General features: G+C 40.8%; 1 protein-coding gene across 1 annotated transcript; it reads right to left on the bottom strand.

Moving 5' to 3' along the window:
* Positions 1–12,576: 12,576 nt before the first annotated feature.
* On the bottom strand, positions 12,577–14,267 carry LOC21394821 (LRR receptor-like serine/threonine-protein kinase GSO2). Its single transcript, XM_010101261.2, has one exon. The coding sequence runs from the start codon at positions 14,245–14,247 to the stop codon at positions 12,661–12,663; it is 1,587 nt and encodes a 528-aa protein (XP_010099563.1). The 5' UTR covers positions 14,248–14,267; the 3' UTR covers positions 12,577–12,660.
* Positions 14,268–14,611: the final 344 nt, after the last annotated feature.

The raw sequence follows: 14,611 nt of genomic DNA, 5'->3' as shown, positions 1-14,611 counted from the left end.
GTCAAGCCTAACGGAAGCTGGAGAACATGCGTCGACTTCAGCGATCTCAACAAAGCCTGCCCGAAAGATGGCTTTCCATTCCCTCGAATAGACCAGATTGTCGACGCCACAGCAGGACATGAAATGCTGAGTTTTACGGATGCTTACTCCGGGTACAACCAGATCCTCATGCATCCGACCGACGAGGAACACACATCCTTCATAACCGACAGGGGCCTCTACTGCTACAAGGTAATGCCTTTTGGCCTAAAGAATGCAGGGGCTACCTACCAAAGGCTCGTGAATAAGATGTTCGCTCGACAACTCGGCAAATTAATGGAGGTCTACGTCGACGATATGCTTGTGAAAAGTGCCAGCGCCAACCAACACGTCGACCATCTGGGTGAAATGTTTGGTGTATTAAGAAAATACCACATGAAACTAAATTCCTAAAAATGCGTCTTTAGAGTTGGGTCAGGAAAATTCCTTAGTTTCATGGTCAGCAACCGGGGGATAGAAGCTAACCCTGAAAAGATTAAAGTACTGCAGGATATGCAATCTCCAACTAAACCAAAAGAGGTGCAAAGGTTGACAGGATGCGTCGCCGCCCTAAACAGGTTTATATCAAAAGCAACAGACAAGTGCGTCCCCTTCTTCAACGCTATGAAAGGGAGTAGGCATTTTGAGTGGACACCACAATGTGAAGAGGTCTTCTAGAAATTAAAGGAGCATTTGGGCAAGCCCCCAATCCTATCAAAACCCGACCCCGACGAGAAGCTTATCCTATACCTCTCCGTGTCCCAACACGCCGTAAGCTCTGTGCTAATAAGAGAAGAAGAAATGATACAGTTGCCAATTTACTATGTGAGCAAAAGACTCCTCGACGCCGAATCAAGATATACCGAAATGGAACGCTTGGCCCTTGCCCTGATGGTAGCTTCAAGGAAGCTTCGGTATTATTTCCAATCTCACACAATACGGGTTCTCACAAACCACCCGTTGAGACAAGCGCTACAAAAGCCCGAAACTTCTGGTCGGCTTCTCAAATGGTCGGTAGAGTTAAGCCAGTTCGACATTAAGTATGTACCAAGAACAGCGATCAAGGGCCAAGCGCTGGCCGATTTTCTAGCTGAGTTCTCCCATAGACCGGCTCCCGCCACGCTAGAAGAAGTCGATAGTACAGAATGGAAGCTCTACGTGGATGGAGCATCGAGCGATAACGGGTTAGGAGTTGGCGTCTTGTTGATCAGCCCAAAAGGCCACAAGATCACCTCGGCGGTTTGATTTAAATTCAAGGCGTCGAACAATGAGGCAGAATACGAGGCGTTAATTGCGGGATTGCGATTGGCCAATCACTTAAAGATTGAGAGGCTCAGCATCTTCAGCGACTCTCAGTTGGTCGTCGGGCAAGTAAAGGAAGAATACCAAGTGCGCGGTGAGAAAATGGGTGCGTACTTGAGAAAGGTGAAGGAAGAACTCATCAAGTTCAAAAACTACGAGATACTTCAGATACCACGAGCCAAAAACACAAACGCCGACGCTCTATCAAAGCTAGCATCTTCAAAAGATTCCGACACACTAGGGGTCGTTCCTATCGAAGAACTGGAGCGGCTGACCATTGAGGAAATGGCTAAGGCACTAATCGTCCAAACAGGAGAAAATTGGATGACGCCACTCATCCAATACCTAATGGATGCACAACTGCCAAACAATAAAGACGAAGCCAGACGGATCAAGTATAGAGCCGCCATATACTTATTATACGACGGTTTGCTTTACCGACGAGGCTATTCAACACCTCTACAGCGGTGCCTGGATGATGACAAAGCCCAGAAGGTCCTCCGAGAAATCCATGAAGGAGTCTGCGGTAATCATACTAGGGGACAGTATTTAGTTCTTAAGGTTTTGAGGCAAGGATACTACTGGCCCACGCTAAAAAAGGACGCTTTCCAATACACCCGACGTTATGATAAGTGTCAAAGATATGCCACAATTCCTAGAGCACCCCCAGAAAATTTAACCTCCATTCTTAGTCCATGGCCCTTCGCCAAATGGGGGGTTGACCTAATCGGGCCATTACACCTCGCACCTGGAGGTTTTAAATTTGCCATCGTCGCAGTAGACTACTATACAAAGTGGGCAGAGGCAAAGGCCCTGACTACAACCACGGAAGCAGCCTGCACCAACTTCATATGGAACAACATTGTGTGCAGGTTCGGGGTTCCCCACTCAATAGTATCCGACAATGGGAAACAGTTCGACGACGCCTCAACACGCTGATTCTGTGACAGCCTGGGCATTCGAAAAGACTTCTCGGCGCCGATCCATCCACAATCTAATGGGCAAGTCGAGTCAGTCAATAAAATATTGAAGTATACCCTAAAAAAGAGACTCGACGATCTAAAAGGAAAATGGGCCGAGGAACTCCCCAAGGTCTTATGGGCATACATAACGACGAGCCGAACTACTACGAGTGAAACACCCTTCTCCATGGCGTATGGCGTCGAGGCAGTACTCCCTATAGAAATTGAAACGCCGACCCTAAGAACTGTCATCCATAACGACGACGATAACACAGAAGGCATGAACGGAAAACTCGACTTATTGGAAGAAAAGAGGCTCGACTCCCAACTACGTCTCGCCGCCTTTCAGCAAAGAGCGGCACGATACTACAACAAGAAAGTTTGGCAAAGAAGGTTCGTCCCAGGAGACCTAGTATTGAAAAGGGTAACGTAGAGTACAAAGCCCAAAAATACCGGTCCCCTGGGCCCAACTTGGGAAGGGCCCTACCGCATAAGGGAAGTGTCGCGTCCTGGCACCTACATTTTGGAAAGCCTCGACGGCAAGAGAATTCAACCCCCATGGAATACATAACAGCTAAGGCTGTACTACCAATAGTGTATGTAATTCTTACACATCCCAATTATACATTCTTTACAGTTTAAATAAATTGATATGTTTGCAGAAGGAAAGGAATTCACCCCTTAATAACATGTTTGCTTAAAAAAACCAAGGTATATTAAACAGACATGGGGGGCAGAGGTCCACAGATTGCTAAAAAATGACACGACGACCCCAAGGGGTGAAATCAGCGTCGACTCCTCCAAGGAGGAGAGGCGAACACTTAGCAAAATTCTAAGGAATTTTCTAAGACAAAAACCCCAAGGGGTGAAATCAGCGTCGACTCCTCCAAGGAGGAGAGGCGAACACTTAGTAAAATTCTAAGGAATTTTCTAAAAACTAACGACCCCAAGGGGTAAAGTCAACGACGACTCCTTCAAGAAGAAGAGGTGAATGCATAATAACAATGAGCAAGGTATGAAATCTACTGTCTTTTTATAAAACACAAATGAAATAAAAAAAAAGAGGTCCAAACCAATGGCATATAAGTTACAGGCAGCAGTAAAAAAAATAAAAAAATAAAATCTTCAGGCCTCGCCGCCAACCGCTGAGTCATCACTAGCAGGAGGAGGAGCATTATAAAGGAAGCTCAAATCCCACTTAGGATGCTCTTGTTTTATCAAATCGAGGATTTGTTGACCAGCGGATTGAAAATCCTTGGTACGAATGTCGATGAGCTCCGAAAAATCCTTGAACTCCTCAATAATCTCTGCACGCTTGGCATCAAATACTGCTGCAGCCTCGACTTCGGCTTCCTTCTTCCCCTCAGCTTTCCCTTCAGCAAAACATATCTTCACCGCCTCAGTTGCTTCGGCCAACTTCGCCTCAGACATATCTGCCCACTTTGTAAGGTCTGCAACCGCAGCAGTTAGCTTGGCCAGTTCATCCTCTAAACTTTTCAGTTTGGCCACGGCCACATCTTTCTCCTCGACGGCATTCGCACACTGAGTCTTAGCATCATCGAGAAGTTAAGTTTGGCCTCTACGCTGTCCATCTCCTTATCACGCTCTTCAACCTTGACTAGGTCGAGAAGGTTAAGAATGGCGAGGATTAGGCCCTGAAAAGCTAGAGGTCAAAAAATAAAAATACAAGCGGCGAAATCAGTAAAAATAAAAGACAGCTCGATCGAGTCTTACGTGAATTTGGAAAGAAATCTACTTCCGCTGACGATCAACCAAAGAAGATTGAGTGGCAGCAATCCAGTGCGGCTCGAGAAAAGACTCATATAGAGCCTGGAAGACAAGGGAGAAGCGAGGGGGAAGTTTCAGCATCGCCCCAATCTCGGTGTCAGAGACATCCGAGACTTGGAAATTGGGATCCATAATTTTTGCCCCCGGGATAAGCACGCGTTCCCTCGGCGCCGAAGGAACATTAACATCAGGAATAGGGACCGTCGGCATCCAAGTTTCTACCACCGGCGTCTTCTCTTTGTGCCTCTTTTTTAGCACAGGATCCACCTCCGACACCGAAGGGCACTTTGTGGTCTTTTTTTTCCTCGGCGCCTGAGAAGAAGAACTAGCTTTCTCCTTTCCCTTAGAAGGAGGTTATTGGCTCGGCGGGGGCTGCTGACTTGGCTCAGACGGCTGACTGCCGGGAAGTTGGATCCTCAAAGATGCCATTTCTACAAAACGACGAGACAAAAATATAGTCGACGTTTGGATAGACAAAATGCCATTATGAGAAAGGCGTCGGAATCATAGGTTTACCTTCGTCGCTTAAATGGAAATATTCGCGGACGGCGTCAAGGTTAGTAGGGTCTGGGAGATCAAGAATTAGCCCAGCGCCTCGAAGATTGGCCTCGGTCAGGAGGGTGTTAATGTGGCGAACCTCGGACGGGAACGAGAAGGCCTTCTCAATCCTCGCCAAACTGTTTCCAGTGAACTTCGGCCAGTCATGACTGACTGTAGAATGAAAACACTGTCAGCGTAAAAAAAAAAGAGGGAAGAAGCCAATTAAGATAAAAGAAAGAGAATCAAAATCTCACCCATGTTCCCAAACGACGCCTGCACCTTCCTTTGGCGGGGCAAGCGGTCGTCAAGATGAAAATTAAAAGGCCCGTGTATCATAAAAAACATGGGTTTCCACCCATGTGACGATGAGGGAATACCCAGAATTAGCTTGCCAAATCTGGGCTGAAATCTCCCATGCCCACTCAAAAAGTACCACCCCTTGTACTTGGCGACATGACACAGTTTGTACATAAATCTAAACTCATCCAGAGGAAGAGCCATGTCAAACTGCTGGCTCCATAAAATTCAGGCGCCGGCGAAGCAGTACTAGAAATTTGGCACCAATTGGGCAGGAGAAATACCATAGAAGTGGCAGTAATCCTTTACAAAGGGATGAACCAGAAAGGTCATCCCCGCCGTGACGGCTCTGGTGTAGACAGGGAGATATCCAGTCGAAGGCATACTAGTCCTAAAATGCATGTCCGGGAGGAGGTATTCGAACCACCTCCCATCAATGCATCCTTCCTTCACCGCCCGGATAATGTCCTTATTCTGAACCCTCGATGCCACGACATCGGCTGTAAAGAAAGGCCTGTCTGGGTTACCGCTCGTTGTAGCCAGGGGGCATCCACCAGCGAGGCAACCACCCCGCTTATACTGCCCCCCGTGAAGAGGATTCGGTCAACCACTTCGTCCAACATTTGTTCTACACTACCAAACTCGTCGCTGAAATCGTCGCCTGGTCCATACATGGCCTCGGCGTCTTCTACTTCCCTCAGCAAGGAGTCGACGCCTGAAGAGGAAGAAGACCATGAAATCTCCACCACAGAAGGGGAGTCTGGACAGACGACGGAGGGATCCTCTCGACGGGGGGAGTTTTGGGCCATTATTCTAGTGATTAAAAAGACAAGGAACTGGGTTAAAATCCTAAAGTCGAGAGGAAGAAGAAAAAGACGGTCATTCTAAACGACGACCGCTCAAACGCCTCGACATGCCATCGACCATTCATGTAAGAATGATAACGACGAATATTCATGGTAGCCCAAGTTCACCAGAACTCAAGAACCAGAAGCGCACAGACAACCACAAAGCCAGAAAAAGAACTATCCTACACGGACAAATAAAATGAAGTAAGTCTCTCTAACCTCTACATTTCGCATATTGACACATACATGTGATTCAATAGGGAAAACCCGTAAGAAACGATACAAGCAAAGGATGGTGAGGCTTACCGGTAAGAAGGATTCCGGGCAAAGTCTGGGACTAAGGCAGCTTCGCAACACGCCAAGCAACACAAGGAATGCGAGTCGGGGTTTACGGGGAAGAATTCCGGCAGAGCAAACGGCAGTTCAACGAAAACGAAATATGTTTATGAAAAATGGTCTCGGTTCAGAAAGGTATTTAAGGGGAAGAGAATCCTTGACCTCTGACCGTCAGATGAAATTCATAGAATCCAAGGGCAAGGGAATCCTGCCCAGATCTGACGATGACAGACAAAGGCGGGAAAACGAAGGGGCGCGATCCAAAGGCACACATTCATCCTTTCGAAATAAGGCCTCACGTCAGCATAGGGAAGTGACTGACGCGACGATTGCGTTCCTCAAGAAAGTTCGAAGCATCCTGACCATCATTGCGGACGAAGGCTCGGGACCGGTTTTCCACACCCGAAGCATGAAAGAACGATCAAACCTAAGCTCGAGGCTGTCTAAAAGAAACTCTCGACCTGGGGGGTAGCTGTTGTAGGGGAAAATGTGGAAGATGCATGGAAGAATGATAGTATGACACGTGGCCTTAACTTCTCCTTGCAAAGCAACAACCCTCGACGTCTGGGGCTCCCTTCCATTCCGTTGCGAAGAGCCCAAGTAAGAAGTCCAACTTAGGGCGTCGATTTCATTTGACGTCGACAGATCGTACCGTCGACCTTACAACATAAAAGTCCCTCGTCATAGAGTCGACCGCCAAGAAGGACAATTGGGCTAAACAACACTGGCGACGAGGGGAATGCTCCTTGGGGGAAAGCGTGACATGGCAAGTTGCGTACAGTAATGGAGATGTCTGCAATGCAGGCATTAATTGCCAACCCTTAAACCGCCCCACGGGGGACAGAAAAGGGTTACAGGTACGCGCAGAGCCGTAATAGGAGACTAATTGGTTGAGTGAACAGTACTCCAAGTGATTAGTGGGTTACGTCTGGGCCTAAAAAGGAAGAGCACTTGAGTGCTTCTGCCTACGAAGGAAACCCCCCCAGCGAAGGAAGCTCCAATATAAAAGAGGCAAAGCCCCATACAGAAAGGAGGTTCACGTCCAAAAGAGAGAAAAAAGAGCAAGAGAGCAATTGATGTAAATTGTAACCACCTCAAAAAGAATATACAACCACAGTGGATGTAGCTCTGATTTTATAGAGTGAACCACTATAAAATCTCTTTGTGTTCCTTTACTTTAGATTATTATCCTTTCAAATTGCTCATCCCTCTAAAAACATCAAACACCTTCGGCACAAAACTCTTACATATAATCTATATTAAAGCCGGTAATCCAACGGGAAATCTAGAGGTAACCCGGCCTGTTTTTGTTGACAAAAATTCACCGTCAACAGTTCTCTACAGTATTTTCTCTCACAAGAAACACACGTAATATGAAAATAGTTCTGAATCATGATTCTGAATACACGAACCAAATGTCCATGTAGAATGAATGAAAGAAAGAAGAGAACGGGCCAACAAAAAAAAAAACAATGCACCAAACGGTGCGCAATGGACTACCAAAGTCCATAGTGAGCAACTTTCTACTCTTTTAATATAGTTAAGACTTTTGGCACGTTTACCGAATCGTAAAAGAATGTAATAAAAAATATAGACGTCGTTCATTTTACCAATTTGAATTTAGAATTCGAGTTTTACTACAGTAAAAAGCTTTCAGAAATAGTTACATCTAACTTTTTTGTTACAGTAAAAAGTTTTCACATAAAATCACATCTAAATTCGAATCAGCGAATTAAACGTGCCCGTAATGAGATTAAATAAAAGTAAAATAATAAAATTAAAGTCATTTATTTTTTTAATGTTTACTTGACTGTATAGAAAATAATATGTTTATAATAGAAAATAACATGTTTATTAAAATTAAGAATAGCAATATTATGAATGTAATCACTAAAATGTCAATTTATACAATTTAATAAAGTAAATTTAGCTTTTATTGTCTTTGACAAGAAATCAATACTAAAATGAGTATAAGAATTGACATTCTCTTTCTCCATTCCCTATATTGTATGAGGCTCACTAAATTTTCAATATTAATTTTACAAGTAAACACATTGACATTCTCTTTCTCCATTCCCTATATTGTATGAGGCTCACTAAATTTTCAATATTAATTTTACAAGTAAACACATTATTAGATGGGAAATGGAATCACTCCTCACTTTTCCTTTCTCTTTGATGAAAGCTAAACATGCCCGAAAAACTAAATGACTATTTTACTAATTATTTAATATTAATTTAGCTTTAAAATAGGGATAAAAAGTTATTTTAGTCATCAATTAGTGAATTTAAGTTTTTGACCAATAGAGAGATCAAAATTGTTGGGCTCCACAATAACTTTTATTCACTCTATTTTCCTTTCATTTTTTCTCTTTATTCTTACCAAACAACTCAGTTTATCATTTTCTACCCAATAATCCCCTACCCATTCCCTTCATTCCTCTTTTCTTTCATACCAAACATAACATTAAGGTTCCGTTTGGTAGGAGGGATGGAGAGTATGAATGATGAAAAGAGTTGGAGGGATGAAGAGTAAGAAGAATTGAGAGGATTATAGTAATCATTCATGTTATTTGGTATGAGTGAGGAAGAGTTGAAAGGATTGATAATAGTTGTTTGTCCAATTACTATATTGTCTATTTTATTTATTTGGTAATAATTTCTTTTAGGGGTAAAATAGACTTTTAGTTTTAAAATTGGATGGACTGGTTTCATCCTTCAATTGATGGAAGGATCCAAATTGGTGAGCCCGGAGGGAGAGAGTCTCTCCCTCCTCTCATCCATCCAACCAAACAAGGGAATTGTTCTCTCCCCCGGCCCCACCTCTCTCCCTCCACCCATCTCACTCCCTCCATCTCTCCCTCCTTCCAAACACACTTTAAGGTGTAAATACTAATATACTATATCATATTAATAGATTACACGTATCAAATAGTAAATATTGAAAATGACAGAAAAAGTGATACTGACATTCTCCACAAATAATTCGTTTCATAAGCTTTCATTATTACTACGTAGTTTAAGAGTACATCTTTTGACTTTTAGTGGAGCTGTATAAAGTAATTAAATAAATTGACAAATTAATTTGGATTAACTAATTTAGACCGTTATATTGCAGCTTGAATATATGCTAGTCCATCAGATCCTCATGATAACTTATATTTTCCGGAGCATATGCGTTTTATTTTGATATATATGCCCGCACAAGGTTGGAAACGTTCACTTTAGTTTTCGAGATTAGAATTTGATCATTTTCTTTAGTGTCACTGCCATGCATATGACACTTAATTATCGTAATTACCAACAATTATTAAAATAATCTCACATGGCAGTGACAAGTAAATTATGGCAATACCTTTCACAAAATGATCAAATAAATTATTTATGAAAACTTTTTTTTTTATTCGTGCTTCATAAAAAAACATTTTAAAATGCTTATCTCTTATTTTTTTTCCTTTTAATTAATATTTCTTACGATTACTTTTATTTAATATACCTTTTAATTAGGAGTAGCAATTCGTGTCACGTGTCGTGTTTTGATCGTTTCTTTCTAAATTTACAATCAACCCGAACACGACCCGTGACACGGAATTTTTTAAAAATCGCAACACGAACACGACAGACCACTTTACGGGTTGACATGACACGACACGAAAATAACCCGTGACACGAAATTAACCCGTGAACCCGAAATTGATACGAAAATTATATACTTTTATTTATTTTTTACATATTAGAAATATCTTAAAATTCATAACACACTAAATACAATAACATCTATTGAAATTAAGCAAATAATACTATAAGATTTTGAGTATACTTGAAAATATGTTAGAGAAGTCAAACTCTGAGGCGGACTTTGGCATTGGTGTGGATGTATATTTTTGAGGGGTGAATGAGAGTAACAGAAACTTATGGGCTAGGAAATTGTATAAGACGTTGAAATTTAACCAGAATGTTCCAGCCTTGGGTTTACCATTTTATTTATTGAAGGTTATGAAATCAGTAGTTTACCTTCTAGTTGACAAGTGATTATATGAATGTAGCAAGTAGATTGCTGAATGCTGCACACGATTAAAACATATTTCCCCAGGCTAGCAGTGTTTGCAGAATGCTCACCCTAGTCTTGGCCTAATTTTTGAAAACAAGGAATTTTTAGTACAAGAAAAAGATTTGTGTAGCAATAGAGTTTGAAAACAAATAATTTTTCTCTATCCTTCTTTTTTTTCTTTTAGAAAAATGTTTTAAAAAATGATTTCATTTAGGGTCTAAATTGTGGGTATTTAATCTTTTCCATTTATTTATCTAATAAAGTGACTAACTTTAACATTTTCTTTTTAAAGTTTGGCGACTAAATTTGCTACAACTTCCTAGATATAATGTTTTTCATCCATTTATTTAATAAAGGGGCTAACTTTTGTTTTTTTTTGTTTTTTTTTTTTTTCAACTCAAGAACTATTTTTAAAGAGAGAAAAAGAGATTAGGGACCATTCATGAGTTCAAGTTAACAATTATCATCTAAAATTTAACAGTGGGACCATGAGTTATCATCTAAAATTTAATAATGGGACCATGTAAGTGTTTTTTAGGTAAGGGATTATTTACTTATTTATTTTTTTGAAATAGTAAGGGTGTATTTATGGGACTACATGGACTAATTTTAAAGAGATTAAAGAATTCAAGAACTACTCATAAATTTATTAATTTTACTTATTATTCTGCTTTTCTTAAGAAAGATTGAAGGACGTTCAAAGATAAAAATGCACTAGTACTTGAAAAAGTGAAAAATTAGTGTTTTAGAGAATAGTCTTCACTTGCAAATTTCTAGTACATAAGAACTTATAAATGAAGCAACAGAAGATCCTGGTCGCAAGAAACATCATTGAAGATCACTGGTACCAATCTCACATTCGCCATCCACGTAGACATCTGGGATAATGAGCTGCCCCAGTGAAATCTCGAGGAAATGCTTGGCTAATGTTCTTCTGCGAGAAAGAAGCAATTGAGAAATCTGCTTCATTGTTGGCCGACACTTCGGTTTGGCATTCATATTAGGAAATATATTATATTAGCTGTATTTTAATAGTGTTGATTATTTACCCTTTTTGTCTTTTATTCACTTTCTTATATTAGTGTAATTAGAATCCCACTAAAAGGGATCACGACATTGTAGCCTTAGAATTAGTCTGTCATTTACCTTGACTCTCATGTATATATATATACACCATATACTGAAAATAATATACATTCAGTTTTCCACCATTGCTTGTCTCTGCCATTATCATTTATTTACATGGTATCAGAGCGTCATCCTGGTGCCTAACCATTTTTAACCTTTATCAACCAGTAAAATCTCATGACAAATACAAGCCAAACATCTACGGAAAAATCTCTTTCCACAAATCCAAAAACCAGCAACGTCACTTTAACTATGGATCCATCCAATCCATATTTCGTTCATCATTCGGATCAACCCGGTCACTTGCTTGTTCCAACAAAACTAAATGGTTCGAATTATCCATCATGGAGTAAATCTATGATTCATGCTCTAACAGCCAAAAACAAAATTGGTTTCATTGATGATTCTATTGAGCCACCCTCTGAAACGGAGAACCCAACAGAATATGCCCTTTGGAACCAATGCAACAGCATGATTTTGTCATGGCTCACTCACTCCGTGGAACCTAATCTAGCCCAGGGGGTTATCCACGCCAAAACAGCACGTCAAGTGTGGCAGGACTTTCAAGAACAATTTTCACAGAAGAATAGACCAGCAATTTATCAGGGGAGGTTGTCATGACACAACAAGATCAGTTACTGGATATTGCATTTTTCTTGGAAAATCTCTCATATCATAGAAATCCAAAAAGCAAGCCAACGTCTCTAGATCATCAGCCGAGGCTGAATATCGAGCCATGGCTAACACATGCTTGGAGCTAACTTGGTTACGTTATGTACTAGATGACTTAAAGGTTCCTCAGACAGCACCTATACCATTATTTTGCGACAATCAAGCAGCTTTGCATATTGCGGCGAATCCTGTTTTTCACGAGCGCACGAAACATATTGAAATAGACTGTCATATAGTGCGAGAAAAGTTGCAGGCTGGAATGATTAAACCTTCTTTTGTGTCTTCTCAATCACAGCTAGTTGATGTATTTACCAAGGCCTTAGGAAAGGATCAGTTTGTGAGTTTGCGCAACAAGTTGGGACTTTATGACATTCACTCTCCAACTTGAAGGGGAGTATTAGGAAATATATTATATTAGCTGTATTATAATAGTGTTGATTATTTACCCTTTTTGTCTTTTATTCACTTTCCTATATTAGTGTAATTAGAATCCCACTAAAAGGGATCACGACATTGTAGCCTTAGAATTAGTCTGTCATTTACCTTGACTCTCATGTATATATATATACACCATATACTGAAAATAACATACATTCAGTATATATACATCATATACTGAAAATAACATACATTCAGTTTTCCACCATTGCTTGTCTCTGCCATTATCATTTATTTACAATTCAAGCATGCCAATGCTAGCATAGCCACAAGAACAACATCATGCGCATTTTGTTTCTTGACAAACAGGCTGGGCATTTTGCTTACGCTTGATGGTGAACAATTGAAATGTACGTTTCTTGATCAGCAAAAACGCAATGAAGAGAAAGCAAAAGAGAGAGACGGTAGGGAGAATTATATGGAGAAAGATGAATGCCTCAGAATGAGAGATGACTCCATTTCCCTTTGTCTGAGAATAAGGGGGCACACATATTAGATTACCATCCGTGCAGTATTGAGATGAACAGTTATTCTCGCCTGAGAAATTGTTGAAGGCAAGGTTGATCGTCTCTAAAGGTATCATGCTGCACAATTGAGAGGGTATTTTCCCACCAAGGAAGTTGTGACTGAGGTCTAAGGTCTTTAGCAAATATAGAGAAGCACACATTTCTGTGGGAATGCTTCCACTTAAGTTGTTTTGGGAAAGATCTAAATGCTCCAATCCTGCTAATTGGGCAATCTGTTGAGGCATTGTCCCAGAAAATTCATTATTTGATAGGTCCAACTTAATCATTTGCTTTAGATTTCCAATATCATGACCTATGGGACCATCAAAATGGTTTGAGCTCAGGTCAAGATAAGTCAAACTGGCTAAACCACTCAGCGATGGAAAAATTGGACCTTGGAGCTTGTTATAACCAAGATTGAGAGTATCCAAATTCTTTAGGTTTTGTAATTCTAAGGGGACAGAACCATTAACTTTATTAGAGCTAATATCTAGCTCCTTTAAATAAATCAAATGGCCCAGGGTTGGAGGGAGCGCCCCCTCGAGCTTGTTTTTGCTAATAAGTAGATGGCTTAGATGTTCCAAATTCCCAAGTTCCAAGGGGATAGAACCACTAATGTCGTTTGAAGAGATGTCTAGCACAGATAAATTGATTAAACGGCCTAGAGTTGGAGGGATGGAACCGTTAATTTGGTTTGAATCAAGATACAGTTCCGACAAGTTGGTTAAATTACCCAAAGAAGATGGTAGTGGTCCACTAAAGTGGTTTTCGCGTAGATCCAAAACAACCAGATTTTTCAAAAGACCAATGGTTGATGGAATAGGACCACTTAATTGATTAAAAGAAAGATCAAGCTTAAACAAGTGGCTGAGATTGGCTAGTGTTGAGAGAGGCCACTCACCTATCAGACGATTCCGGGATAGGTCAAGGTGGGTGAGCTTTGAAAGACTGCCTATCTCTCGCGGGATGCTACCTGTGAGTCCGGCTCTGTAAAAACTCAGATAGACTAGATTTGGAAGGCATGCTAAGTTCATCCTCTGAAACACAATTCTTCCCTCGTGGTATGAAGAAAGTTCAGTAACTTTCCCAGCTTGGTTACAAGTTACACCAGGCCAGTTGCAATGACTAGTGCTGGTATTGATGTACTCATCGCTCCACCACCAAGTTAGAAATTGGCTCAGGCACTGCGCTTCTGGATCTTTGAGATGATCAACGCTTGGTGTTGGTGCCGGTGATATTGATTCAGAAGCTTTCACTTGGAAAACGGCTTTTTCCACGTTAGCTACAATACATGAAAATATAAAAATATTCCATGTTACTGAACCAATTAGAAAGATGGAAATATTGGAGACCGAAATCATATTGCTCAAACGGGTGAATATTAATTGGAAAACTTATTGACGATTAATTCCTGCATTGGCACTTATTTTTATAGACTTGTTAAAAGCATCAGTGACTTAAACAAAATTCAATGCCCATTAATTTACGTCAGACATGCATACCCCACTCCATATTTGACCAAAAATTTTGGCCTTAACTGTCTCTCTCCAAGAAATTGCTTATCTCTTTCTCTTGGGTTTTACTGTTCAGTTGTCGTTCTTCTTACCTTAACGCTACGTTGGTCTGCACTTTTCATAATTGTCAGAAATGGGACCAACACGCTTGCTAGAGATCAAATGGAGTAGAAATTCCCTGCACGGCAAAAAAAAAAAAAAAAAAAAAAAA

The sequence above is a fragment of the Morus notabilis genome, unplaced genomic scaffold (genome assembly GCF_000414095.1).
Source record: "Morus notabilis unplaced genomic scaffold, ASM41409v2 Scaffold732, whole genome shotgun sequence".
In the NCBI taxonomy this organism is placed as follows: domain Eukaryota; kingdom Viridiplantae; phylum Streptophyta; class Magnoliopsida; order Rosales; family Moraceae; genus Morus; species Morus notabilis.
This window is presented reverse-complemented; position numbering and strand designations above follow the sequence as displayed.